General features: G+C 41.8%; 2 protein-coding genes across 9 annotated transcripts in view; both read right to left on the bottom strand.

The window, feature by feature from the left end:
- The window catches only part of slain2 (SLAIN motif family, member 2), a 115284-nt gene extending 111071 nt beyond the window's left edge, over positions 1-4213 (bottom strand). For all 8 annotated transcript variants that reach the window (XR_013933338.1, XR_013933339.1, XM_080431328.1 and 5 more), the window contains exon 1: positions 3394-4213. Coding sequence is in view for 6 of the 8 variants with exons in the window: in XM_080431328.1 (XP_080287454.1) it covers positions 3394-3953 (560 nt within the window). In the remaining 2 variants the exon portion in view is untranslated. The remainder of the gene's footprint in view (positions 1-3393) is intronic.
- Positions 4214-6713: 2500 nt separating this feature from the next.
- Positions 6714-25300, bottom strand: anapc4 (anaphase promoting complex subunit 4). Its single transcript, XM_080430815.1, has 28 exons — positions 25155-25300; positions 23390-23517; positions 22867-22972; positions 21977-22109; positions 21694-21768; positions 21561-21587; positions 20693-20737; positions 20516-20600; positions 20278-20385; positions 17224-17394; positions 16717-16781; positions 15873-15915; positions 13943-14019; positions 13085-13185; positions 12938-12989; positions 12747-12802; positions 12615-12661; positions 12051-12107; positions 10924-10980; positions 10687-10780; positions 10259-10356; positions 9863-9921; positions 9058-9096; positions 8856-8957; positions 8671-8763; positions 8218-8385; positions 7695-7818; positions 6714-6995 (listed from the first exon to the last, which is right to left on the bottom strand). Exons 2-28 carry the CDS (start codon positions 23495-23497, stop codon positions 6756-6758), a joined length of 2430 nt encoding a protein of 809 aa, XP_080286941.1. The 5' UTR covers positions 23498-23517; positions 25155-25300; the 3' UTR covers positions 6714-6755.
- Positions 25301-25471: the final 171 nt, after the last annotated feature.

The raw sequence follows: 25471 nt of genomic DNA, 5'->3' as shown, positions 1-25471 counted from the left end.
GTACATACAAGGTTGGCTTCCACCCGACAGCAACAATAAACAATAATCACTGTGTTTAGGTAACATAATTGACCGTCTTCCATCCCATGTTCAAGGCCATCTGGAGAAACTAAACTTCAGTTGCTCGTCACTTCAGCTTCTCCTAATCGAATGAGTAATCGATAGAATAATCGCTAAGAAAAGTATCTATAGTTGCAGTCCTAATTCATTATACAACAATATAGGACTATAAGTGTGTAATCATTCAACTCCTAAAGAACAACATACGTTGTAGGCCACACTAAAGGACTGAACAGTAGTGCATCCATCTCATTGTTAGAGCACCGCAGCACCGGGAGACCTTTTATAATCTACTGTTGATGCTAATTTGTGGATTATGAGAGTCTATGACAAGGCCTGGCAGGGATTTCATACTGCTGTGTGTAATCCCTGATACAGATCTAATCCAGAGTGCAGAGAGAGAGAGAGAACCAGGGCAGAGTGAGCAGGCACTGGTTTTTGCGGTCTTTAAAAAGAGGAAGCAAACAAACGTAAAGTGGTGTGACACACGGAAGCTTTAACTCAATAAGACCGGGAACGCATCCGTGTCATTTTTAGATTTCTTAGGGCTATTAAAAAATAGCAGATCTACAAGCTCATAGCGCTATGAGCTTGTAGATCTGCTAATTCTTTTTAAATCCGGAAGATGTGCGCAAATCTTTGAATATATATATATTTTTTAAAGCAAACATTTGTAACTCAAATCTTTGCTTCTGGGGATTCTACAAATGTCTTTTAACTCATGTCTTTTAAAAACAGTTTTTTGAAAAAAACTTATGTTGCTATAATCAGTGGTCCTTTTTTTTTCATGTACAAAATTATATGTATTTGGCCGCGGAACCCCATCTCAAAATATTTTGTTCCAAGGACCCCCAGAAGCAAAGATTTGAGTTAAAATGTAATACTCAATGATTTGCACCCATTTTCACGATTTTTCTAAAATAGCAGATCTACAAGCTCATAGCGCGGCAGTGCCGTGCTATGAGCTTGTAGATCTGCTTGTATATCTGCTATACGTTCCCGGTATTAATGGGTTAAGCCAAGCTCAGAGGCCTCTGCCTGCTCCATGCAGCAGAGACGCCACTTTGTTTACGTTGTGGTCAGTGGTTTGTCAGAGAGAGAAGACGTAAGTCTGTACTTAATCACTATGTGTCCTTGTAGTCAGGGTCTTTCACTCTCTCCTCAGCCCTGACTCCCTATGTTCCTTATAACCAACGTCACTAACAAGATATTATTATGTTTTTGAAAGGCAGTGCCTAATCTGGCCTACCTTTTCCTGGATCGCTGCGTAAATAGACGGCGATATGACCACAGAGACCAAACGAGCGGTCCTTAAAAAGATATATAGGCTAATTATGAGGACCAATCTCAGAGGAAGATCATTATTACGATGAACTGTCACTGCAGTCATACTTCAACCAAGTCACATTGCCGGTATCCTTACGGATGGAGTTTAAGTAACTAACCACATATAGACTTCATTGACCTGGGGGTACCCTCTGGGTCCATCCTAGGCCCACGCCTTTATTCCCTCTACACCACATCTCTCCGCCGAAAATAGCCAATCTACAAGCTCACAATGCTGCGCATTGCGACATGGTGTGAGCTTGTAGATCTGCTATTTTCACCATATGTTTCTGTATTATGACATGGTCAGAATAGGGACGCTTAGGGTTCAAGTGGATGCCGCTCGTCTCCGTCTCAAACTTCCGGGGAGGGGATTTCCTCCGGTCAGGATGAGCGCTCGAGATTTAGGAGCTTCACACAGCAGCTCAAATCCAACCATAGCAGTCTCCCATTTCAAGGATTACACATCCAGCATCTAAAGCCATCTAACCCTTGAAAACCACAAATGCTCAGCGCTGGGGATATTATGCAAACACAATGTACTGGGAGGGGATTATGTATGGATGGTGATATGGACACACATGGGGGCTGTCAAAACCGTTCAGACCAAAAAAGGTCGACTGACAGCCTGAGGAGTCATCCCATGTATCATCATGAGATTACCCAGCAGTGTAGTAATATCCTGCAAATAAGAAACAGCGTCATGATGCTGCACTACTGTACTAGACTGACATCATTGTTTGGCCTTCCCATCGGCAGTGTGAAACGACACCGGTCTATGGCGAGGGAAACGTAGCTGTTGTTGAGCCAACTGGTGTCCTGATGGGATTTCTTAAATGGAAGGTAACCATGGCCCGCTCTCCCAGTTGGATTGGGGCAGGCAAAACAACCCTCCCAGTTCACTGTGTGTGTGTGTGTGTGTGTGTGTACTAATCTTCTCCCAGTCCTTCCACGGCAAACGAAAACAATCTGCTACATCACTGGTCCTCAGCATCGGGCCAGGGGGAACAACAGGGGTTAAAAAGGACAGTAACTCTGAGAGAGTACAACCTTCTACGGTCCATTAGGTTCCATTTGTACACTCTCAGAGTTACATTAACACGGGGGATTTCAACAGTGTAGAGATTGAGGGGTAAGGGAGATTACAAATGTTATCAAATGGGGGGTCTGTCCGTCCATGCCGTGTTCTCTAATGATGCATATCACACTGGGGAAGGGTCCTTGAAACTCAATAAGGTTGAGGATAGAACCTGCTGTGCTACATCATAAAACCTAAATCACAGGGGACAGATAAAGAGGCCTGTATGCTAGCAGCCTGGGTGGTGAATGTAGGGAACAGTTCAATGCAAATGCTATGGCTCAGCTGCAATCGGTGCATGATTTGCTGATCAGTGACAGATAGCAGCATGACTAAAGTATGCCAGTGCCCTACGTCATCAGCGAGGCGGCTGGCTTGGCAGCGCCCCACATGTTGACGAGCCAAACAACATGACATGACACTAAATGAACCACACGATCACAACACTGTGTGCGAGGGAGTTTTTAGGCAAACTATTAGCAATACGACGGTTATTGCTCCACACGCCGCACACACACACACACACACAGTGACTAAATAGCTTGGCTAATGTCTGGACGGAACAGCTGCAACCGGCAGTTTAAAGCTCTGTCACCAGACACTGCTGCTGAGCGGACGACAGACGTGTGTGTGTGTGTGTGTGTGTGTGTGTGTGTGTGTGTGTGTGTGTCTTGGATCAAGACTATCATAGATAGTATTTTATCGAGTCTGACTTTTACTTTCGTATCTATGATGTAGATGTCAAAATCGATCAAATACATCTATGATAGTCTCTCTTGATCCAAGGCTAGTGTGTGTGTGTGTGTGTGTGTGTGTGTGTGTGTGTGTGTGTGTGTGTGTGTGTGTGTGTGTCAGTCAAAAGAAAACAAGACAGGTCACCCTGTGTGTAAACCATGTTGTAACAGTCACACACACACACACACACTCACCAGCTGTCCTCCTCCTCGTACAGACAGTCCATGTCCTCGAGGTCCAGGATCTCCACCTCGTCCAGGATCGACGCCTCCTCCTCCTCCCGCTCCCCCTCGAAGGTGGAATCCGCGTAGAAGGAGTTGATCCTGGAGGAGGAGAGGGAGAGCGGGGTGGACATCATCATGGAGGACATGGTGGTGGCCGTGGCCCCCTCCATCACGCCGCCGTCGTACGGCCTCCTGAAGCTGATGCCGTCGTAGGACAGCCTGGGGCTCAGGCAGCGGGAGTTCTCCAGCAGCCCTCCTCCTCCTCCTCCGAACAACCCCACCCCGGCGAGAGAGTCGTTGTAGCCGGCGCTGTGGGGTCGGTTGTGCTGCTGCTGGTGGTGTTGTTGGTGTTGATGGTGCTGTTGTTGTTGTTGGAGGTGTTGGTGGTGGTGGTTCGGCGTCCCCCCGGACGAGGACAACATGGTGGAGCGGCTCCGCAGCTGCTCGTTCTGCTGCTCCAGCTTCTTCACCAGGTCCTGGAGCTTCCGCACCTCCAGGTCCGCGTTGATGTTGGAGTTGATGTCCTCCATGGTTGGGGGCTCTGGCTCCTGAAAGCGATACAAGGGAGAAACCTCTCCCCGCTTTGAGGGTGTGTGTTGTGTCGGGTTTTTGTCGCCGGGGCCTATTATTCACTTTTAGCGGAATGTTACGCGTGTTTGTCGACGACACGGCGGAGTTTCAGCCGGAGTTTAGGCAGCTCAGCGCCGTCATCTTGTCCTCCGCGGGGTGTCGGTGTGCGCGGCCGGGGTGGTTGAGGCCATTTTTTTCAGCTGCTGTTCCTCCGCCCGTTCCGCTGCCAACTGTGAGAAAAGACCAACAGGCGGGCGGAGCGATGACGTCATCGCGCTAGTCGGTACCGTTGTAGCGGGGGCGCGCGCGTCACCAACACCTATTTGCGCGTTCGTGTTGTTTCCCCCCTTCTGTCATCTTCTCTTGTACAGTAGAACAGTGGTTCTCAACCTGTGGGTCGGGACCCCCAGGGGGTCCCCATATTTTTTTTTTTTGGGGGGTGGGGGGTGGGGGTCCCCAGGTGACAGTAAAGTGACAATTTAAGGACTTTTAAGACCTTTTTAATACCTCAAAAGACAGAAAAGACCATTACTGAATCAAAAGTAATCAACAAACTACTATAAAAACGGGTCAAACATTGGTTAAATTGTCAAATGATACATGAATGAAACAACTTTTGTTATGCATTTTGAAAATAGCAGATCTGCAAGCTCGCAGCACGAGGCGTTGTGAGCTTGTAGATCTGATATTGTCTTGATATTTTCTGTGGAACCGAGGAATTTAATGCCTCAACTCCTACAATTCCAAGTGCTTGTCAAGGTGGGGGGTCCCCAGTTCAAATATGATTATTTTTGGGGGGTCCTGCCTGAAAAGGTTGAGAACCACTGCAGTAGAAGTAGTTGTTGTCGTCACTCATACTCACAGCACTGCTGCTGCACTACAGCAGTGGTGGTTCTCCACCTTTTCAGACCGTGACCCACCAAAATAATCACATTTGAACTGGGGACCCACCCAAAATAATCGTAATCTCATATTTGAACTGGGGACCCCCCCAAAATAATCATAATCTCATTTGAACTGGGGACCCCCCACCCTGATGAAAATAGCCGATCTACACACTTGTAGATCAGCTTATTTTCTTTTTTTTTTGCCTATTTCTTAAATTATTTGACAATTTGGTCAACGTTTGACCAGTTTTTAAAGTATAGTTTGTTGATTACTTTTGATGCGGTAATGGTCTTTTTCTTTTCCTCCTTTTTGTGTTTGTTGGAGGTATTAAAAAGGTCTTAAAAGTCCTTAAAATGTCACTTCACTGTCATCTGGGGACCCCCCAAAAAATCATGTGGGGACCCCGCTGGGGGGGCCGACCCACAGGTTGAGAGCCACTGCACTACAGCAATGCAAGCTAGTGGTTCTCAAAGTGGGGTCCGGGGACCCTTGGGTTCCTTTAAGGGTCCCCGGACCCCACTTTGAGAACCACTGTAGGATCTACAACCTCACAACCGTTATTAACCTTAAGACACTTTTTCCCATTCAAGCACATTTTATCATTACAATTTCATTTCATTTGTTTGCTTTGATATATTCTTTACAGGGGATGTCCTATCGATTAGGGGTTTTCTTACACGAAAAAAGGAAAATGCTAACCTGCCGTTTCCGCCCAGTGGCTTGTGATAATAAATATGAGGAAATGAAAGGTCAAGTTCTGCTCCAATAGCATATTCCAAACAAGATATCTGATCTACAGCACAGGGGGACCGTAGCCGTGGTTCGAGGTTTCTTTGTTTTGAAAGGTAGCAGCCAAATTATTATGACTAATTCTTGGAAATCTCCCTCTCTCCCATTTCCATGAATGGATTTCTAAAACAATCTGCTCCATACAAATGGAAACAAGAACCCTACAACTGGGGGATAAACATTTGGGGAGGCTACATTGATTAAATCAATACAGCAGCCACACACCTTACTGTGAGCCTGTCCTTGTATCTCTGATGTGTTTAAGGTTTTGTTAGTTTAACTTTATTGGGGGGGGGGGGTAAATTCCGGGGGGGGGGCAGGTCCAAAGGTCAAGGCAGGACACTGTCCGAACATGCAGGTATTCTAATGTGGGAGGAATCCCATGTTAACACAGGAACATGCTTAATTGCTCCATACAGAGCTGAACACTTCTTTCACAACCCTAAAATCCACAAACTTGCTTCAGATAGCTAAAGATAGTTTTTCTTTTGCAGTTTTAATAGTGCCTATAGGCCTGTTCACACGCCTAAACATTGTAAATAACACAAAGGCAGGTACACTATGAGAAAACAACAAAAACATAGCATAGAGGTGTGTGCATAGAAGGGCCAAGTCTCTTTGTGTCTCATTATATCAGCGACAAGTCTCAATAAAAGTTTGTATTTAATTATTGTTTCGCCCTCTGGTGGACAACTTTGCAGACAGATTCTCTACAGAATGACACAAACAGAGACAGCCTCATTACCATATGCTGTACTTTGTTTAATTCATAATAAACAAACATATCAAAACACTTTATTATCATGTAAACTTTTTTCCAGAATTATTTCTGAATGCAACATCAGACATAGTGGCACACAGTGTATTCTGATATGACTGTGTGTTAACCTAAACCATATACTGTACACTTAGTTCACCAGGGTCCTCCAGGGGTCTTGTACTTGGCCCCTTCCTTTTCCCTCTACATCAAATATCTTCGATCTACAAGCTTACAAGGTGTCGCAAAGCGATTTTTGTTGAATGTTTTCCTACTATGACATGCCCAGAATAGGGAAGCTAGGGTTCACGGTGAAGAAAAGTGCCATCTATGAGAGTTCCAGTGATTCCTCGGACTCCAGATGCTCTTCGGCACGTCGCTCTAAGGCTCTTCCATCGCCTTCCGCGGCCTCAGGCTCCCCCTGCTCCTCGTCCTGCCCCTGGACCGCCATGGCCGTCTCTAGGTCCTCCTGGTCAGCGCTGGCGTTCTGCGATTCGCCTCCTTCTTCGTCCTCCTCATCCTCCACGTCCATCTCATACACTCTCACATGCCTCAGGTTGGCACTTAGCTGACAGGGGGGGGGGGGGGGGGAAATACATGATTAGGAACTTGTGTGAAGCTTGTTTCCATACAATCATCGATCAAATTCCACAGAAAATGGTTTGATACTTTTGATGAATTTGTAGAACAGTTATGTCAAAACATACAGACGTAAAACGTATTACTATTGGTCAAGGGGAAGTCTTATTTTTAGAAAACATTTTCACATTTTATTAAACTGCTTCCTACAATTCCCAAATTAATGAAGACGTTGTCATTTAATGTCAGCTGTGATGGAATAAATCAGTCCTTTTTTTCTCAGTTTGGTTCCCAGAAACATTTTCCCCATCTCAGATTAGCAAAAACAAAACAAGTTGTGCGTATTTGTTTGTTGTATTGAAATTGCCTTCAGAAAGGAGGTGGTCTGCACTCAGAAAACAACATCCATGCTTACTGTATGACATGTCAAGATTTTGATATTTTTACGTTCTAAAGCAGATAAAAAAATATGATACGTTTTATATTGTTATATTACAGTTGCGGACGTAAAGAAAACTAATGTCAAGAGCAAAACTGTTTCGAGTAAAACTTTTCTGAAATAGACTAACTACAAATAAACGACGAGTGTTCACATTTCTTTCTTCTTTTTGAAGAATGGACGTCACAAAACCACAAAAAAAGACCAAAAACTAAGCAAAAGTGAAATGTCATCATGACATAGACGTACCACACAAGCCAGTTTGCGGATGCCGTTGACAGCTACAAACTGAGCCTTCATGTTCTCCAGGTCTCTCCACTGGTTCTCCAGCACCAAACCCTGGCAGGGGATGGCGTCACTCTGCTGGTCCAACCTGCCATTACACAGGAAATCAGGTTCATTCAAACATACGGTTTGTAAAAAAGGGTTTGTAACATATTCTACCACACTTATAGTACTGAAAATACATTTCAGCACAAAGCCGTCATAAGGGGTTGTAAAAGAATGTGTGTGTGTACATCTACAGAATGAATTGTCCTTTTAGTGGTTGATAAAAAAAAAACAATCTTGAAAAAAGGCCACAGGGGCTCCTTACAATGTCGTTCTCCTCACAATAAAAAACAGGAGAAGTGTTCAAATCAGCAAATGGCCCTTTAAAAACGTTGTTACATGCTGTATTTTATTATTATTAATTACTGTATTACTAATACAGTAAGTGACTCAAACACACGTACACACACACACACACACACACACACACACACACACACACCTAAGAGCAGGGTCCCAGTTGAACTGGGTGTCACAGCTGAGGGCGGAGCTGAGAGGCAGCTGAGCGAGGACGCGGCCCTTGCTCTCGTCTTCTGGGACCCGCAGCACCACAGTCAGCATCTCGTCGTCGTAGAAACGAGCATCCAGGCAACTGTACACACAGTCGGGCCTGAAAGCAAAACAAATCCAAAAAAAATTTACGATTGCACCAGAACGCCACGATTCTCGAATTCCCTTCATGTCTGATTTAACCACATACACCCTGTATACTTTGTTGACTGGAGTCCCCCAGGGGTGTGCACTTCGCCCCCTCCTTTCTTTCCTCTACACCAAATCTCTTTGCCGAAAGCAGACAATCTACGAGCTCACAATGCGTTGTGACACTTTGTGAGCAAACTAAGGGACGCTAGGGTTCAAGTGACTGTGTGTGAAGAGTGAGAGGAAAGTCACTCACCGGACTCCAGCGCTACCGCCTTCACCGTCGTCATCGATACGGTGGCTGAGGACGTTGCTCAGGTCAACCGTCATGAGACTGTTGGGAACGTGTCTGTGAGGAAACCAGACCAGTTTAGAAAGTAAACAGACAGATGATACAGAAAAGAGAAACAAAACACGGACGCACACATCACGACGACGCACCTGTGCGGGTCCGTCGCCCTTCGTAGCAGGTAGAGCTTGCAGGGCGAGACCTCCGGCATGCAGAACACGATGTAGTGCATGTTGGCTTTCTTGTCGTTCCACCTACGTGTAAACCAAGCACGCGGAGAACGTCATTAATGAGAGCAGCCATTGGAATGTGCACGACGACGTCAAAGAACGTGAATTCTGTCGTTTCACTTACAAAGATGGAAGTTCAAACAGTCTCGGAGGCTTTTCAGAGCTGCATGGACAAGAAGAATCAAGAATCAATGTTTTTGTCACTTCACAGGTTTACAGGTGTAAAGAAGTGGATGAAATTCATCATTTGTTATTTTCAGGAAAGAAAAAGAGGAGGGGGGGGGGGAGAGACAGAAAGAAGGAGAAAACTGAAAACTTGTAAAAGAAATCGTTGAGAACCAGTGCTGGTTCTCAACGTCAGGTCCGGGGTAAAAATGGACCCTTACGGGTCTGTAACTGTGAGTGTACAAATGAAACCAAATGGACCCTTGCGGGTCTGTAACTGTGAGAGTGTGAAAAATTAATCCAAATGGACCCTTGCCTCTCAGTTAAATTAACACTGGGAATTTTACAGTGTAGATTGGGGTTCCCGAAGATAAAAAAACTAAACGAAAACAAGTTCCTTTTGTACACTCTGAGAGTAACAGGCCCTTAAAAGAGTAGTTCACCCAAAACATTTCTTATTTTCTATCAATTACACACCCCATGAAGCCTTGAATTCATGGAGATTCTTTTTATTGTGTTGCATTCCTAAGCAAAAAAGTCCACATAGCAGCAGGTTGAGTAACCAACTTTTTGATTGATTTATTGAAAGTGAATTCAAAAGGATAAAAACACAAAAAAGCCAGAAGGCTCGTTTCCATTGTGGTCCTTTGGTAAATAACAGAAAAGAGGAACCACAGCAAACAAAATAAACACACATAGCTTATTGAAGCATAATTAATTTAAGTAGATACAGTTCATGTAATGTCCTTATTGATTAACCATACCTCGGTGCCATGTAGAGAGGCAAGCAGACAGCCTGTTTTACAGACTTCCCAATGACTTCCTGCATGCACACATAAATAAATGAGTGAACAACAAACAAGCAAATGCAGCATATTCAAATAAATTATACTTCTGATTATTGAATTGCAGACTTATGGCCACTTAAGCCCTATATACTTAGAATACTATACAAAAATAGAAGATTTCTGAACATTTCCACATATGACATTCACAAAACAGGGACGCCATGTTGAAAATGTCTAACATCATTTCAAGTAGAAAGAAACTAGAAACAGACAAAAGCCCCCACACTTGCAGACCTACATGAAGAGGCAGGCAGAGTCAATACAAATCCATGGTCGTCAAAGACTGCGTGAGTGGCGAATGTCAACACTTACCGCAGGTTTCTGCAGACACAACTCAATAACACTTTCCATCATCCTCTTGACAAAGTGCAAAGACTTCTGGGGATACGAGGGGAACAGCAGCGGACTCTCTAGATGAAGCAAACACATGACAGTTTAGTGTAGTTATAACAAAACTTCAGAAAAAAACACAACAATGAACAAGCACACCAATCATAGGCCTGAACAGAAGGGCCAGAATGTCCCTCCACTATTTAGCAATCGACTTGTCGATCTCGCCGACCACTGGTCTATTTTCTTTCCCTGACCGGCGCTGGTCCAGCACCCGTTCTGGTTCTGTTACTGGCTACGTATAGTTGCTCTCTCAACTCGATCAACTAGGTGCCTGGGTACTACAGTCAAAAATAAAATGTCAGCATATTATTGTGTCATTGAATGTAAAGTAAATGTTCATAGCTCACCTTTTAAGTGATTGCTCTCCTTTAAGAACTTCACCCACTGGTTCCCACTGGTGTTGGGTGGAGACACAAGGTCGTCATCCTCATCCTTTAAGTACTGGAAATAAACATATGGAACCAATGTTGTGAGACAAGTCCACTCTGCACAACATTTAGAAGAATACAGTACATCTCCACACCATGTAGAAACAGGTCCTATCTGCACACCATACTGTACAACACTCATCAAAACACACCTACCTGACCAACACGCTCCACATTGAAGTACTTCCCTTTACGGTCAAACAGCTCTTCATTCTGTTTAGGGGAGAAATTATATTTATTGATTATAACAGCAAATTAATTGGATAAAATCTTAGTAGTCTAATATTCAGTTCAGTTGTGTATTAATCTAAGATGTTCAGCCAAATATTCACCAATATGTGAATGCTTGTCTTTGTTCCCCAATATTATGTTTGGGATTACATATGAAACATTTTAAGATTATGCCCATGTCTGGGTTCAGTTTATTAAGTTTATTACCTTATTTTACTGGCATTTAATGGTCTACATTTGAGTTTCTTTATGAATAAAGATAGAAAATAATTGTTACAATTTACAATTCAGGCATTTAGCAAACTCTCTTAAGCGCAATACATGCTCCTTCCGTCTGAACGTTTCTTCAGAAAGTCCCAGAACCTTTATCTCGGAACTCGTGCACCTCCAGATGTCCTGACTCCCCATACTATAGTCCGGAAAGCCTGTCCAAACCTTGACGCCGGAAGGAGTATGTATTGCGCTTCATCCACAGCAACTTACAACGTGCAAGATTGTAGTCAATGACATGAACCATAGTTAAGTAACGACAGAGTAATGGTCACATAAATAGAGTGCAAAGGAAGCTAAAAAGTAACTACGATACCATGTAAATATCAAACCTAGCATCTGTCTAAACAACATAACATCATAACGTATTTAGCATTTTTATGCTAGCAAAAAGACAGCAGTCCTGGCTGAGTTGCACCCCGAAATTGTATTAAAACCAGGGTGCAAGTAGTGTACAGTGTACAGTTCTATAGAGCAGTGGTTCTCAAAGTGGGCTCCGGAGACCCCTAGGAGTCCTTGATGGGGTTCCAGGGGGTCCCCAACTAAATTAGTGAAATTAGCTAATATAGCATCACAATTAGTTTAACCACTTTAAGCCTATTTTATACATGTACTAGGGCATCTTTTAACACAAATCTTCTCTTCTGGAGGTCTCTGGCACAAAATACTTTCAGATGGGGGTCCGTGGCCAAATGCATTTTTAATTTGGGGGTCCTTAACATGAAAAGGTTTGAGAACCACTGCTATAGAGTAGAGCTGCAATGCCGTTGTAATGAGCTCACCTCACTGAAATGCTCTGAAAGGAAGTCAGCCACGAAGGAGATGTCCTTCTGGGTCATCTGAGAGACCAACACACAAGTTCACACGCTTCAAAACGCTTCATAATCAAAAGCCTCCTCCCCCCAACGTACTGCAGACTAGAAACCCACCAATACATCGGCCATTATTTGACTTTTATGACGAACAGTCACAGCAAATATTATGCAGCATATGTGTCCTGATTTTTGGGAATATTACAGGTAAAACTATTCAACGGTTTAAAAAAAAATTCTGATCTACAAGCTCACAACGTACACGTTTTGTGAAGCACTGCGAGCTTATAGATTGGCTGTTTTTGAAAATGGCTGTAAGTGAGTTAATTGTTAATTGTTCTAAAATAAGAAACTTTAATCATATTCAAGTTTCATGATATTCAAGTTTCATTGATTTAAAGATTTTACACTTTTTTGACGAAATCTGGGTCAAAACAATTGGTAGGTGGTCTAGGACTCTCTACAATCAGGATCGGCATCAGACCCAAACATGTGGCGTTGGTCGGGCTCTACTGGAGACACAACCCGTCTCACCTTATTCAGTTCTGGGGGAACATGCTCCTCACACATCCTCAGCATGGCTGTGTGGAAAGAAAACCAGATGAAACAGAGGGAAGCAGAGACGCAGAGAACACACCAGATTTTCCAATTTAGCGAGAATCTTACCGACGTACAACCAGCGAAAGAAGGCTTTGAAGTTCTTCATGCTTTTGTCAATCACTCTGTGAGAAAAAAACACGCATAAAAACAGGATTTAAAGACACACACAGGGGATGAACAATTCACGGCAGGAACAAAGCAAACTCAGACTACAAAGTTCAATCTTCAAACCAGTCAAAGAAACCGTCTCAACTCACTGCAATAGTTCATTGGCTTTCAGAGAGAAGGAGCCCACAGCTGTAATGGCATCTGAAAGAACAACATACATATTGTACTGTAGATGTGCCTGACATTCAGCCATAATGCAGGTAGGTCACACGGTACACAAATCCTTTGCTGCGTACCCTCTATAGCTGCTGCATCCAGACCCAGGGGTTGAAACTTCTGCTTCCATAGAGACATACCCTTCACCTCACTGAGGTGGTACAGCAGCGCCTCAGAGCCACTGCAGAGAGAGAGAGAGAGAGAGAGAGAGAGACGTTCAAGCAGCAAATGAGATGAAGTGCCAATCTCAAGTCACTTTCCATTGCAAACCAGTTCTAAATGTATTTCCATTACCTTAGGCCGACTGTTCCCCCCATGTTTGTGCAAACTTTGGACAAGAACTAGGGGATATGACTTTGGAGTGATATTACAATATTTTATCAAATACCCACAGCCCTTTATTTGCCCTGGGTGAAGAAGAGAGTAACAAAAAATCTATCAGCCAAGCCCAAGTGCCACGGCGCGGTGAATTGTCACCGTGAGTGACCTCGCTATGGAGGGAACTCGGCATGTCAAACATGGCCGAAACAACTTGATCAAATGCTTTGTCTTCTTGCCTTTGTGAACCCTAACATCCCTATTCTGGTCATAATAGACACAAATTCTGCGAAAAGTTCTTCCACAAAGAGATTTGGTGTAGAGGGGGGGAAAAAAAGAAGGGACCACCAAGTATAGGCCCCCGGGGGACCACATTTTCATATCATTAATTAAAATATATTTATACAAGTGGACAATTTGATGTATAGCCCAGTCAGACTATGCCCATACCCCATACTCCTTATAGCACTAAAAGTATGGCCATCCATTCTCATGTCCATCCTTTATGTTGCCATGCTAGTCATGTGCGTTGAGATGTGCCTGCTCTGCTTTCACCAAGTCAAATTGCATTGTATTTTGTACCAATAACAAAGTGAGACGAAGTGACAGATAAAAGGTACCTCTGCAGGTGACTGATGACCAGCTTCTGGATGCTGGAATAAGAGGATTCTATGGACTGACCCAGCTTCTTCAGGCCCTGAGGATCAAACACGATGATGGCATTTGAGAGCCACGCCATCAGATACATGTGCAACAAATGGATCTTAACCCAGTAAGACCGGGAACGCATCTGTGTGTCATTTTTAGATTCCTTTGGCTTTTCAAAAATAGCAGATATACAAGCTCATAGTGCGGCACCGTGTGCCGCGCTATGAGCTTGTATATCTGCTATTTATTTTTAAATCGTGAAAATTTGTGCAAGCGTTTTAAAGTGAACATTTGTAACTCAAATCTTATTGCTTCTGGGGGATTCTACAAATGTCTTCTAAATCCTAACAGTTTTTAAAAAATATATGTATCAGTGGTTCTTAAACTTTTTCATGTCAAGGACCACCCAAAATGATATGTATTTGGCCGCGGACCCCCATCTGAAAATATTTTGTTCCAGGGACCCCCAGAAGCAAAGATGAGTTAAAAATGTAGATATATTCAAAGATTTGCACATATTTTCAAGATTTTATTTCTCCAAAAAAATAGCAGATCTACAAACTCATAGTGCGGCACTCGGTGCCACACTATGAGCTTGTATATCTGCTATTTTTCAATAGCCCAAATAAATCTTAAAATGACACAGATGCGTTACCGGTCTCAATGGGTTAACAAGTCTATAAGGATGTGCAGTGGTGTTAGTTTACAGCTGGTACAATAATGTCATTCACATGACTTAACTCATTGTGTGTGCCAGATTTTTTTTTTACTATGAGTATGTAAAAGAACAAAAACGAATAAACAATAATTATTTCTATATTATGTTGTCCCATAATAGTTTTTTTCAAAGTAAAACAAAAGTGCTTAGGAAGCGAGATACAGCCTTTTTCAGTTATACGTTAAACAAGGAGTGGATGGAGCTGAAAATCTTCAGATAATGATATCTTGGGTTCTGAACATATACACAATATATATATATTTTTTTTTACTATTTTTTCAAAAACACGTCAAACACGTCATTGGCACGTTGCGCCATAGCGGTAAAAACACGTGAAACACGTTAATGGCACTCAATGAGTTATTTGAAATATGGAGGTGCAAGGTTTCTATCCAACAGTGACAATATGCTTGTTAAGGATATCTGTTGATAAGACTGCACACACATGTATTCACATATTCATTGTTGATAAGACTGTTCATGAATTCATCCATATATTCATTAATAGATCGTTCATATATTAATTGATAATAGAAATATGTCGATACATACTATACATAATTTATGCAGTATTTAGTGATAGACTCTAGGCCAGGGGTCTTCAACAGGGGGTCCGGGACCCCTAGGGGGTCCTCAGAGCTACTATAGGGGGTCCGCCAAATCTTTGTGTGATATGATGTAGTTTTTTTACATTAACCACTTGAACCCTAGAATTCCTTTTCTGAGGGGAACGCTCTCAACGTTCCCCTGGGGAAGCTCTCCCCCCTGGGGAAGCTCTCAACGCCTCGCGCTGCGAGGCGTTGAGAGCTTGTAGATCGGCTATTTTTGGCAAAGAGGCTATAGGTGTAGAGGGAAAAAAGAGAAGACTAAGTAAAAAAAAAAGCCTTTAATTTGAAACACAATTTTATACAATATAGAGTAGGGGGTCCCTGCTTCATCTCTCTCTCAGCTAGGGGGTCCTTGGCCTGAAAACGTTGAAGACCCCTGCTCTAGGCTGTACATACATATATTCGTTCAGATACCCATGTTGAAATGTAGTGCCAAAATCTAAGTTTCCTTCATACTTTTTTTCACTTCTACTCCTACCTGTACCTCTCCTGTATTTCATTGCTGCTGCTGCAGCTGCTGCTATGACAGCAGAATGTGCCTCTGGGGATCAATAGGCCTTATCATAATTCACTCACCTTCACAGTCAACTGGTTCATTAGAAGTGCCTGCAGTTCAGGGCTGAATGCAAAACAGGGAGAATTTAATGAGACCCTATTTAATATAACTGCTATTTAATACAAGTTCCATATTTAAAAACAAACAAAGCAAAAAAACTAAGAGGAAACCAAATTAATGAACTCATGATGAGACAATATAGGCTCGTCACAATTATTACATAATTGCCATAATTGGTGGATAGCAATTATTTTACATAATCGTTAAAATAGTGTCCATGGATCTGTATTAAAACAGCTGGATTAAATTAACAGAAATGTCAGAATTTCCATCATTACTTCCACATCGTTGTCACACTCTTAACCACTTTCAACCTGGTGTACCTATTTGGGTAATTTAGCCAGTCTAAAAGCTCACAGTACGTTGCATCACGATGCGTTATGAGCTTGTATTATACGCTTGTATTTCTGAACATCTTTCAAATATAGTAAAAATATTAAGGATATGGAATGTTTGGCCACAGTACATTATTTATTTTTATCATTGGTACCTATCATTTCAGTTGTTTCTTTGTATATTTCAGTCATAGGCTTTTGAAAAGTAACTCTTAATAGGTTCCAAATGTTCAATGTAAAAGACACAATTCAATCATTGTTCGCATGATATGACATGATAAATTATCAATTTAAATTTCATAATACTTGACAGCCCTAGAGAAAACTCCCATACCAGCAGATCATACCACCAACTCTAAGACAAGGCACCTTGATGCCATCTACAGGGCAGTTATAGTACTGCACTAGAAACACACATTTCTACATTACTGAAGCATTGCTGGTTCAAGGGCAGGATGGAAATTCTCACCTGGACTGCCCCCACAATAAAAGCTCCAGAAATTCATCTTGAACTTGAGTGCTTGTGTTCTTTTCCTAGATATGGAGAAAAGAAAAACACGATGTAGCTGCAAAGCTTATTTTGGGAAACAATTAACCCATTAAGACCTGGATCTGTGTCATTTTTAGATTTGAGCTAAAAAGCATTATTTTACACGTTGGCTATTCAAAAATAGCAGACATACAAGCTCATAGCGTGGCACTATGAGCTTGTAGATCTGCTATTTTTGACAAATCGTGAAAATTTGCACAAATCTTTGAATATATATATTTTTAAAGGGAACATTTTTAACTAAAATCTTTGCTTCTGGGGGGTCCCTGGAACAAAATATTTTGAGATGGGGGTCCGCGGCCAAATACATATACATTTTGGGGTCCTTGACATGAAAAAGTTTGAGAACCACTGACATAGTAACATATGTTTGTTTTTTTTAAAACAGTTAAGGATAATGGGTTAAGTACGAGTTCGAAAGCTAACCTGAACGAATTTGGTGAGACGGAGATCCATTTGCATGAGGATGTCCTCCCACGCCTCGCACATGCACGTCAGGGAGAGGCGGAGGTACTGCAGCAGGGTGGAGATGTGGGTGAACTTGCGCGCCATCCTCGTCACCTCCGGCAGACAGTCGGACAACAGCCCCGTGTCCAGCTGGAACGACAGAGAGGGAAGAAGCTCACAACAAGTCCAAGGTAGTGACAGTTAAGTGAGAGAAAGCAAAAGGTAAGAACTTCACTGATGGTGTCGTTAACACATTCGGTGCCAGAATTTTATAATAACAGATTACGTTCGGTGCCAGAAATCTCACCGCTGCGCTGCGCTGTTTAAAGCTCATGACTCCACGACGAGCAATCCATGAAAAACAATGCATGCGTGCACGGTGCACGGTGCACGATGGTCCTGGCTAACGCCTGGAACGATAACATCTCTCACACGATTCACAATGGCGGAGTGATCGAAAATGACTTGTTTTCCCCACCGGAAAAAGTTTCTGAGTTTTTTTTGGCACGGTGATCCATCCTTCTCAGAATCACCGTGGGTGATTCCAGAGCTGCGCTAGCCCCCCCCCTTGTGGAAAAAAACGAAAATATTTAAAACACGTGATTTTATGGTTTCGGCACCTAAGCGCTACTCTTTGAAAACACGTGATTTTACAGTTTTGGCACCGAATGTGTTAACACATTGGGTGCCAAAACCGTATATATACGGTTTTGCGCATACTAACGTTGAGTGCCAAAACCGTATATATACGGTTTTTGAAAAAAAAAAAAAAAAATTACTTTTTTTTTTTTTTTTCCTTCACAGCAACAGGAAATATCACTCCTACAAGATTTAGACTCCAATCCACCTCCTGGTTAACTTATGACTTCAAAAACCTGTATCTCGGCTCCTGTGCACTTTTTTTTTTTACAATGTTAATTTAACTATTTTGAACTGGCTGCAACTATGGAATGGATTTCCGAATGTTTTAAATTTTTTCCCCCCGATTGTACGAGACCTGTATGTGTGTAATGAGGGGATCACCGTGAGGACGGTGATCACTGAAAATATTTTGTGACTACTTGAAAAAGGTTCAAAATGTTTAAAAAGTCCTGGCACTCAAAGTATAATATTTTAATAAACCTCTGGCACCCAATGTGTTAAAAGGAATACCTCACACCCCAAATCAACTTTTTCGACCAATTACTCACCCTATGAAGCCTTGAATTGAAGAGATTTTTTGTTTGTCACATTCCTTCGCAGTGCATGCATTTTTTGAAAAAGGAAATTCACTATATTTTCACCAGCTTAGAAGGTAATCCAGTGAGAGAATGTATAACTGCGTAAATATATTCTCTTGTACAGTTATAAGAATGACTATTCAGATAGGCCTGTCACAATTATTACATAATTGTCTAATTGCAATTATTTGAGATAATTATTTTTGCATAATCGTCAAAATCGTTTCCATGTTGAAAATTTGTCACACATTTTCAAATATTAAAAAAGCTGAAATAGCTGATCTACAAGCTTACAACAGTTGTAAGCTTGTAGATCTGCTATTTCTGCTATTTTTACATGCATCAAATTATTAAATATGTCAATAATTTCTTCGCATATTTCAGTTATTTGTCATATATGTGCTGTGCAATCTTTGATTACTAAGCCTAAAAGGCTTCATATGTTCTAATGTTCAATGGCCAAACACACAATTAAATCGTTAATCTCAATGATTTGAGTGATAATTAATCGTCAACTTAAATTGGTAAACGTGACAGCCCTATATTCAGATCATAGGTTTCTCTCTCTAGCGAATTCAAATGTGTCTCTGCAGCTTCATGCGAATCAATTTGGGGGTCCTTGACATTTAAGTATTGAGAACTGCCTTGCATAACACACTGGCTAGTGCAGTAGGCCTGTCATTGTCCACACTCCTAAGCTTATGGGTCCCATGGGTCATAAGGCCAGTGCAGAAAACAACAAGAGCCTTAGGGCCTACTAACTTAAGTGTGCTGTGCAGTGATTTAATATAAGCTGGCATGCTGCTTGCATTGTTATCAGCTAGCTGTCTTATAGCTTGATGGACCTCATTGGTTGTAAGTGACACTGCATCATGGTTGAGAATGTTTCCCTCACTGTAGGGATCACTTTTAGCAAAATTCAAGTAATGCTGCCTTCACAAGCTTTATTATCAGGACCAGGGACCCCCCTCTACGGTGCATGGCAACAATGTATTGCACTTGTTCAGAACTTCCTCCTCCTGCCAGAGGCCAGTGACATTGTTACCAAAGAGTTTCCACGAATCCACGCCATAGAGTCAGCTGACAGAGAGCTCATATCCTGTTCATTTTATTCAGTGAGAGTTGTGTGGGAGTTTATGAACTGATCTTTTTTTTTACATAACTTTGCTGTTTGACTCTTCATTCATTCATTAAATCAACTATTTTTGGATTCTTCATTCACCGTGAAGGAGTGTGACACAAACAAAAATGGTCATAATAAATTTAATAAATAAAAGAAACCGTGAATTTAAGGCTTCATGGGGGCGAGTAACTGATAGAAAGAAAAGTAATGTTGGGGGTGAAAAAGACCAAGGAGATATGATTGTTTAAAGATCTACACTCCCATCCACTTCCTTGTTAACTTAAAAAATTCTGTATCTCGGCTCCTGAGTACTTTTTTTTTTCAATGAAAAATCTCTGGCAGTGGGCAAACGCGGCCAGCAATAATTGTGGCAGTGAATGAGTTAAGCAGCATAGCGCAATCAGAGATTAAACAATGAACGCGCGTCCAGCGCGTCGAACGCGTCGACGGCCAACTGGACAAAGTAGCACTTGACGCGTTATCGCGTCGTCCGCAGTCAAAGAGTTAAGTGAGGAAAAGGAGGCTGAATCACATACAAACAATCATTTCTTAAGCCTTATTTATATTTCGTTTGCACGATGGTGCCGAGCGCCAAAAACAGCAGATCAGCAAACTCAGATCAAGCGCTAGATGCCCTATGTCCAGTGTGTGTGACACCGTTGTACGATGGGAGTATAAATGAAGCATTACCTGAACGTAGCAGATCTCTGCTTTGCCGCCACTGTGCGTGACGTCTGTGATTACCGACAGTGACTTGAGATCGCTCGACAGACTCAGGCTGCGACAGGTGCCTGGAACCTTGGGAGCAAAGAACGACGGTCACATGAATACCTTCCGTGTACAACCTGGCCACAGTCTGCTACTGTTTCAGAAGGGCGGGGGAGGTTATTCTATTGTGCCTGGTTGTTGAATGAGTGAAGAGCCTTACCCCGGCAAGAGTGGCGATTTTGTACATTCCGTAAGCGTACAGCTCCAGAAAGCCATCCCCTCCTCCAAGAACCAGGATGTTCAACCTGTACACAGCATGGGTTCAGTCTGACTGACAGAGAAAATCAAACTGATAAATGTCTGAATGCGTATGTCCTGCACACTGTGCTTCATTTACCTGACTTCACCAAGAAGATTCAAGATCTCATCTGATTTCTCCTCGCTGAAACACAAATGGATACATATATATGGTTGATGTCACAGTAAATGGATACATATATATGGTCGATGTCACAGTAAATGGATACATATATATGGTCGATGTCACAGTAAATGGATACATATATATGGTCGATGTCACAGTAAATGGATACATATATATGGTTGATGTCACAGTAAATGGATACATATATATGGTTGATGTCACAGTAAATGGATACATATATATGGTTGATGTCACAGTAAATGGATACATATATATGGTTGATGTCACAGTAAATGGATACATATATATGGTTGATGTCACAGTAAATGGATACATATATATGGTTGATGTCACAGTAGATAACAAAACTAGGGATGCACAATAAATATCATATGGGTATTAGATGATAATTACTTTAAAATGCATCAGCGTTATCGAACCGATATCAAAATAACCCTGATATGTTTTGCCAATATTATTATGACGCATGAATTATTGATTATTAAGTGTTTTGGTAACATTGCAAGGTATTGACTAAGTTGTTTGAACTGATTTGTGCTCCATCTCCAGACACTCGGAAACAGTGTGTGGCGTTCACTAGGCCTAATAAATCAGGTACTAACACAATTTTCAGAAGCACCCAGAATCACAGTTACTGTATAACAGGTGTAAGGTAAACCGTACTGTACACTTGTATTTACCATATCAGTAACGACTGATTTGACCCTGCAGTTAATCGCCTATCGGCCAAAATGTCAATATTGTGCATCCCTAACATAAACTATGTATACAGTATATGAACTACTGGTGTCGCACTGATGGATTTCACAGATGTACCTACCTGAATATCTTTGATGTTGTGCTATAGCTGGAACAAAAAGGCAGAACAGCAAATTATTACACTTTAGTCCTATCAGTCAAACAGAAGAACACAAACATAATTTGACCAAATATATGAAAGATTATATTCTTACCTTTTAGGAAGTGTTGGTAATTTGGGGAGGAAAAGTTTGGATTCATCCTCAGAGGTGTAGAATGAGCTGAGGGCACTGAAAAAATTGCAGTCCAGACATTCATACTGTGCATGTTACTGTATATTTATGTATACTTGTCTCATACAGAGAGCATACTGTATTACTCCTGTTTTAGCTGCACTTTTCTTTTAGAATTCATTATATATTTATGTATTTGTTAAATGGATTCATTTTAGTGCTTCTACGTAAAGCAAGGTGCTATACAGATGCAGTGTATTATTACCTGCTTTCTTCAAGCACCTCCATCCAATGCATGCAGGATACTGCTGTCTCCACTGGAAACACGTGGAGGATCTCTGCTTTCTCAACATCACACAACACCACCTGTTTGGTGTCTCCGAGGCTGAACGCCAGGACTGAGGAGACAAAGATCATGAAATGGAACTTCTTTTCATCCCGAGACAAAACTGGGTTGTTTCAGAAGCCAGTACGCATAATAGCAACAATATAAAAGAAGATGTGATTGGTAGCAGGACATAAGCATCAGAGTCCAATTCAAGAGTTCAATTGTGATCCCAGCCTAGGCCAAGGGTTCCCAAACTTTTCAGGCCGCGACCCCCCAAAATAATCATAATTTACCTGGGGACCCCCCACCCTGACAAGCACTTTAGTTTAGTTTGACTCGGTTCCACAGATAGTGTGAGGCGTTGTGAGCTTGTAGATCGGCTATGTTCACAATGTTTGCCTCTTTCTTACATAATATTTGACAATTTGGCCAATTTGGTATCAAAAAGGTCTTAAAGACCATTAAATTGTAACTTTACAAATGTGCAGATACCCTGTATACACTTATACTGTATGTTGGTTTGTTTACTGTTGAGCGAGAAAACAATGTTGCACATAAAGGTAATCATCTGGGGACCTACCAAAACTATTTGGGGTCCCGACTCCCGACCCCCAGTTTGGGAACCACTGGCCTAGGAGAAGATTCCTACCCTGAACTTTGTTGATTGTAAAATGCACTTTACCAACACTTGCACAGCCCTAGTCCCCAAAATCTTTATTCTTTGTTTTCTTCATGTGCAAAAATGGAAATGCATGTGTAAATTGTGATTAATCTTACTGCAATATTAGGGAAACGAAAATGTGCATTCCTTGTCTGTAACTCCTTACTTTTGCCATCAGGTCTCCAGGCAATAGCAGTGATCTCCTTTCCTGTGTACTCATTAGGTGGTAAAATCCACACACGCTGGAAGTTGGTCAAACGGTGCAGCAGCAGCTATGTCAAGACAAACATAAATATATGATGGGAACCAAATACCGTAGTGTCAACTAGAGCAGTGATTCTAAGGCCCGCTGGTGGGATGTGAACCCAGGACCTTCTAGCTGTGAGGCGACAGTGCTACCGACTGCTCCGTAAATACCTTTCAAGACATGAACCCCTTTTGGGGTTGTTGTTGCTATGTACAGTATATAGAGACATAATCTTTTTTGTAATTTTCTAATAAATATTTGAAGTTTTCTAGAAAACTTAGGTCAGGATTTCGAAGTTTTTAGAATTGGCCTCAGGTCTAAATGGGTTAAAATAAACATACTCTGAAAATGCACACGGCCCTGATCCAGAAAAACCACAGAACTAGAGTAAAGTCTAGTTCTACAGTCTTGTGAATGAATACAAAGTGAATAGCAGGCCTACTTCTCCTGTTGTGTTGGCGAGGGCAATGAGGTCCCTTTTGGGGGACCAGGCCATACAGAGCACAGGGTTAGGAAGCTGCTTCTCTCCCACCTGTCTGAAGGCAGGCATGTTTGTTTCAGACTGGAGATCTATGAAGAGACCCAAAAAAAACACACAGTCACACACAATGGTTTCAGACGTGTGATATTTTAGAAAATCCTCTGCTCTGGACAAGTATTACTCTTTAGTACACACACACACACACACACACACACACACACACACACACACACACACACACACACACACACACACACACACACACACACACACACACACACACACACACACACACACACACACACTTTGTTCTCCTTGGTTTGCAATGCATGCTCCTTTTATAACGGCTGTGATCTGGTACTTCGTTACCTGTCCCATTCCCAACAAACACGGTATATCTGCCATCTTAAAACAGTCTTTCTGTGTGAATCAGGCACTTCTATTAGCTGGCATTAATCAACAGCTAAGCTAACACACGCACAACTGATAATACAATGCAGTGGTTCTCAACGTCTCCAGGTTAAATTGCTTAAATCATCAACATTATTATATTCGAGTACAGGAATTATGTTATATATCTAGCCGTAGAATACGACTCTCGTGGACGTATTTATGATTCTGACGTTTTAATCACAGTACATGGAGACAGTGAAGGAATTCTGGACCAAATGAAACAAATCATCAGATTGGGGTCCCACTCCCACCCAGAGACACAAATCTCATCAGATTTGTGGTCCATGCACTGGATCTCAACATGGGGGTTGAGAACCAGAGCATGGACGGGTTGATTGATTGATTGATTGATAACTTTATTTAGAAAGACATGGTAAAAGTACATGGAAGTACAATTCACAATACAAGGTCCTCTAAACTGGATCGCTCATAAAAGCACGGGGACACTCAGGGGATCGTTGTGGGGGTTCCAGGGGGGTTGTCAGCTACGTTATGATTATTTTTAGTATAGGAACCAAATGGACCCTGTGGGTCTGTAACTCCAAGAGTCTACATTCTCAGAGTTAAATGAACACTGAGGATGTTACAGTGTAGATTGGGGGTCCCAAGGATAAAAAAAATCATATCAAATGGAGGTCCGTAAAGTTGGGGCTGGGGGGGTGGTTGAGAATCACAGCTGTAGTGTTATTATTATTACAAATACATGATGCCTTCATGTTGACACGTGAGCAGTGGTGGAAAGTAATTAATTACATTTACTCAAGTACTGTATGTCAAATTTTGAGGTATTTTTTACTTTACTGGAGTATTTCCAATTTTCAATACTTGTATTTCTACTCCACTGCATCTCAGAGGCAAATTTGTACATTATTCCACTACAATTATATATTTGTATTTTCAAAAGATTGTTATACATTTGAAAAGTGGACATATTCTGCATAATGAGAGTACTTTCTACTTTTGGTACTTTAAGTACATTTTGATACCAAATTTAAGTTAAATTTGACTGCGGGGACTTTTACTTGTATACAGGGTATTTCTACATTGCAGTATTGATACTTTTACTTAAGTAAAAGAAAAATGTACTTTTCCCACCACTGGCTGTAGCGTTATTATTATTATTATTATTATTATTATTACATTGCTTCATGTTGACATGTGTTAGCACGTTAGCACGTTAGCACAACACGCCCCGTTAGCTAGGTGTTTAATAGTCCGGTGTTAGTTGTGTTGAACAGGGTTTATATATTATAAATGTGTTTTCATATCTTACCACACAGAGCAGAATCACGTAAATGCACCAGACTGACTGTATGGAAGCATTCATTCACTGTGAGCTACAACAGAACAGAAGCTAGTAGTATCTATCTCTACATATTTATGAATGAACTGACTGATGGTTTTACAATTCCGCGGACAGCGCCATGTTTTTACCATTGACCAATCACCGTGCAGCACAACGGATACGAGGGAGCAGTGTTGCCGGATTTTGTGAGAGAAATAAGCAACAGGTCTACGAAAACAAGCCCAAAAGAAGCTGCCACATGAGCACTTACAACGTTTCGTTTGCGTAGGAATTTTGAAAATAGC

This window comes from Gymnoscopelus braueri, assembly GCF_963280865.1.
Source record: "Gymnoscopelus braueri genome assembly, chromosome: 6".
Taxonomy (NCBI): Eukaryota; Metazoa; Chordata; class Actinopteri; order Myctophiformes; family Myctophidae; genus Gymnoscopelus; species Gymnoscopelus braueri.
Note: the sequence above shows the minus strand (reverse complement) of the source record. Positions and strands in the feature narration are given on the sequence as shown.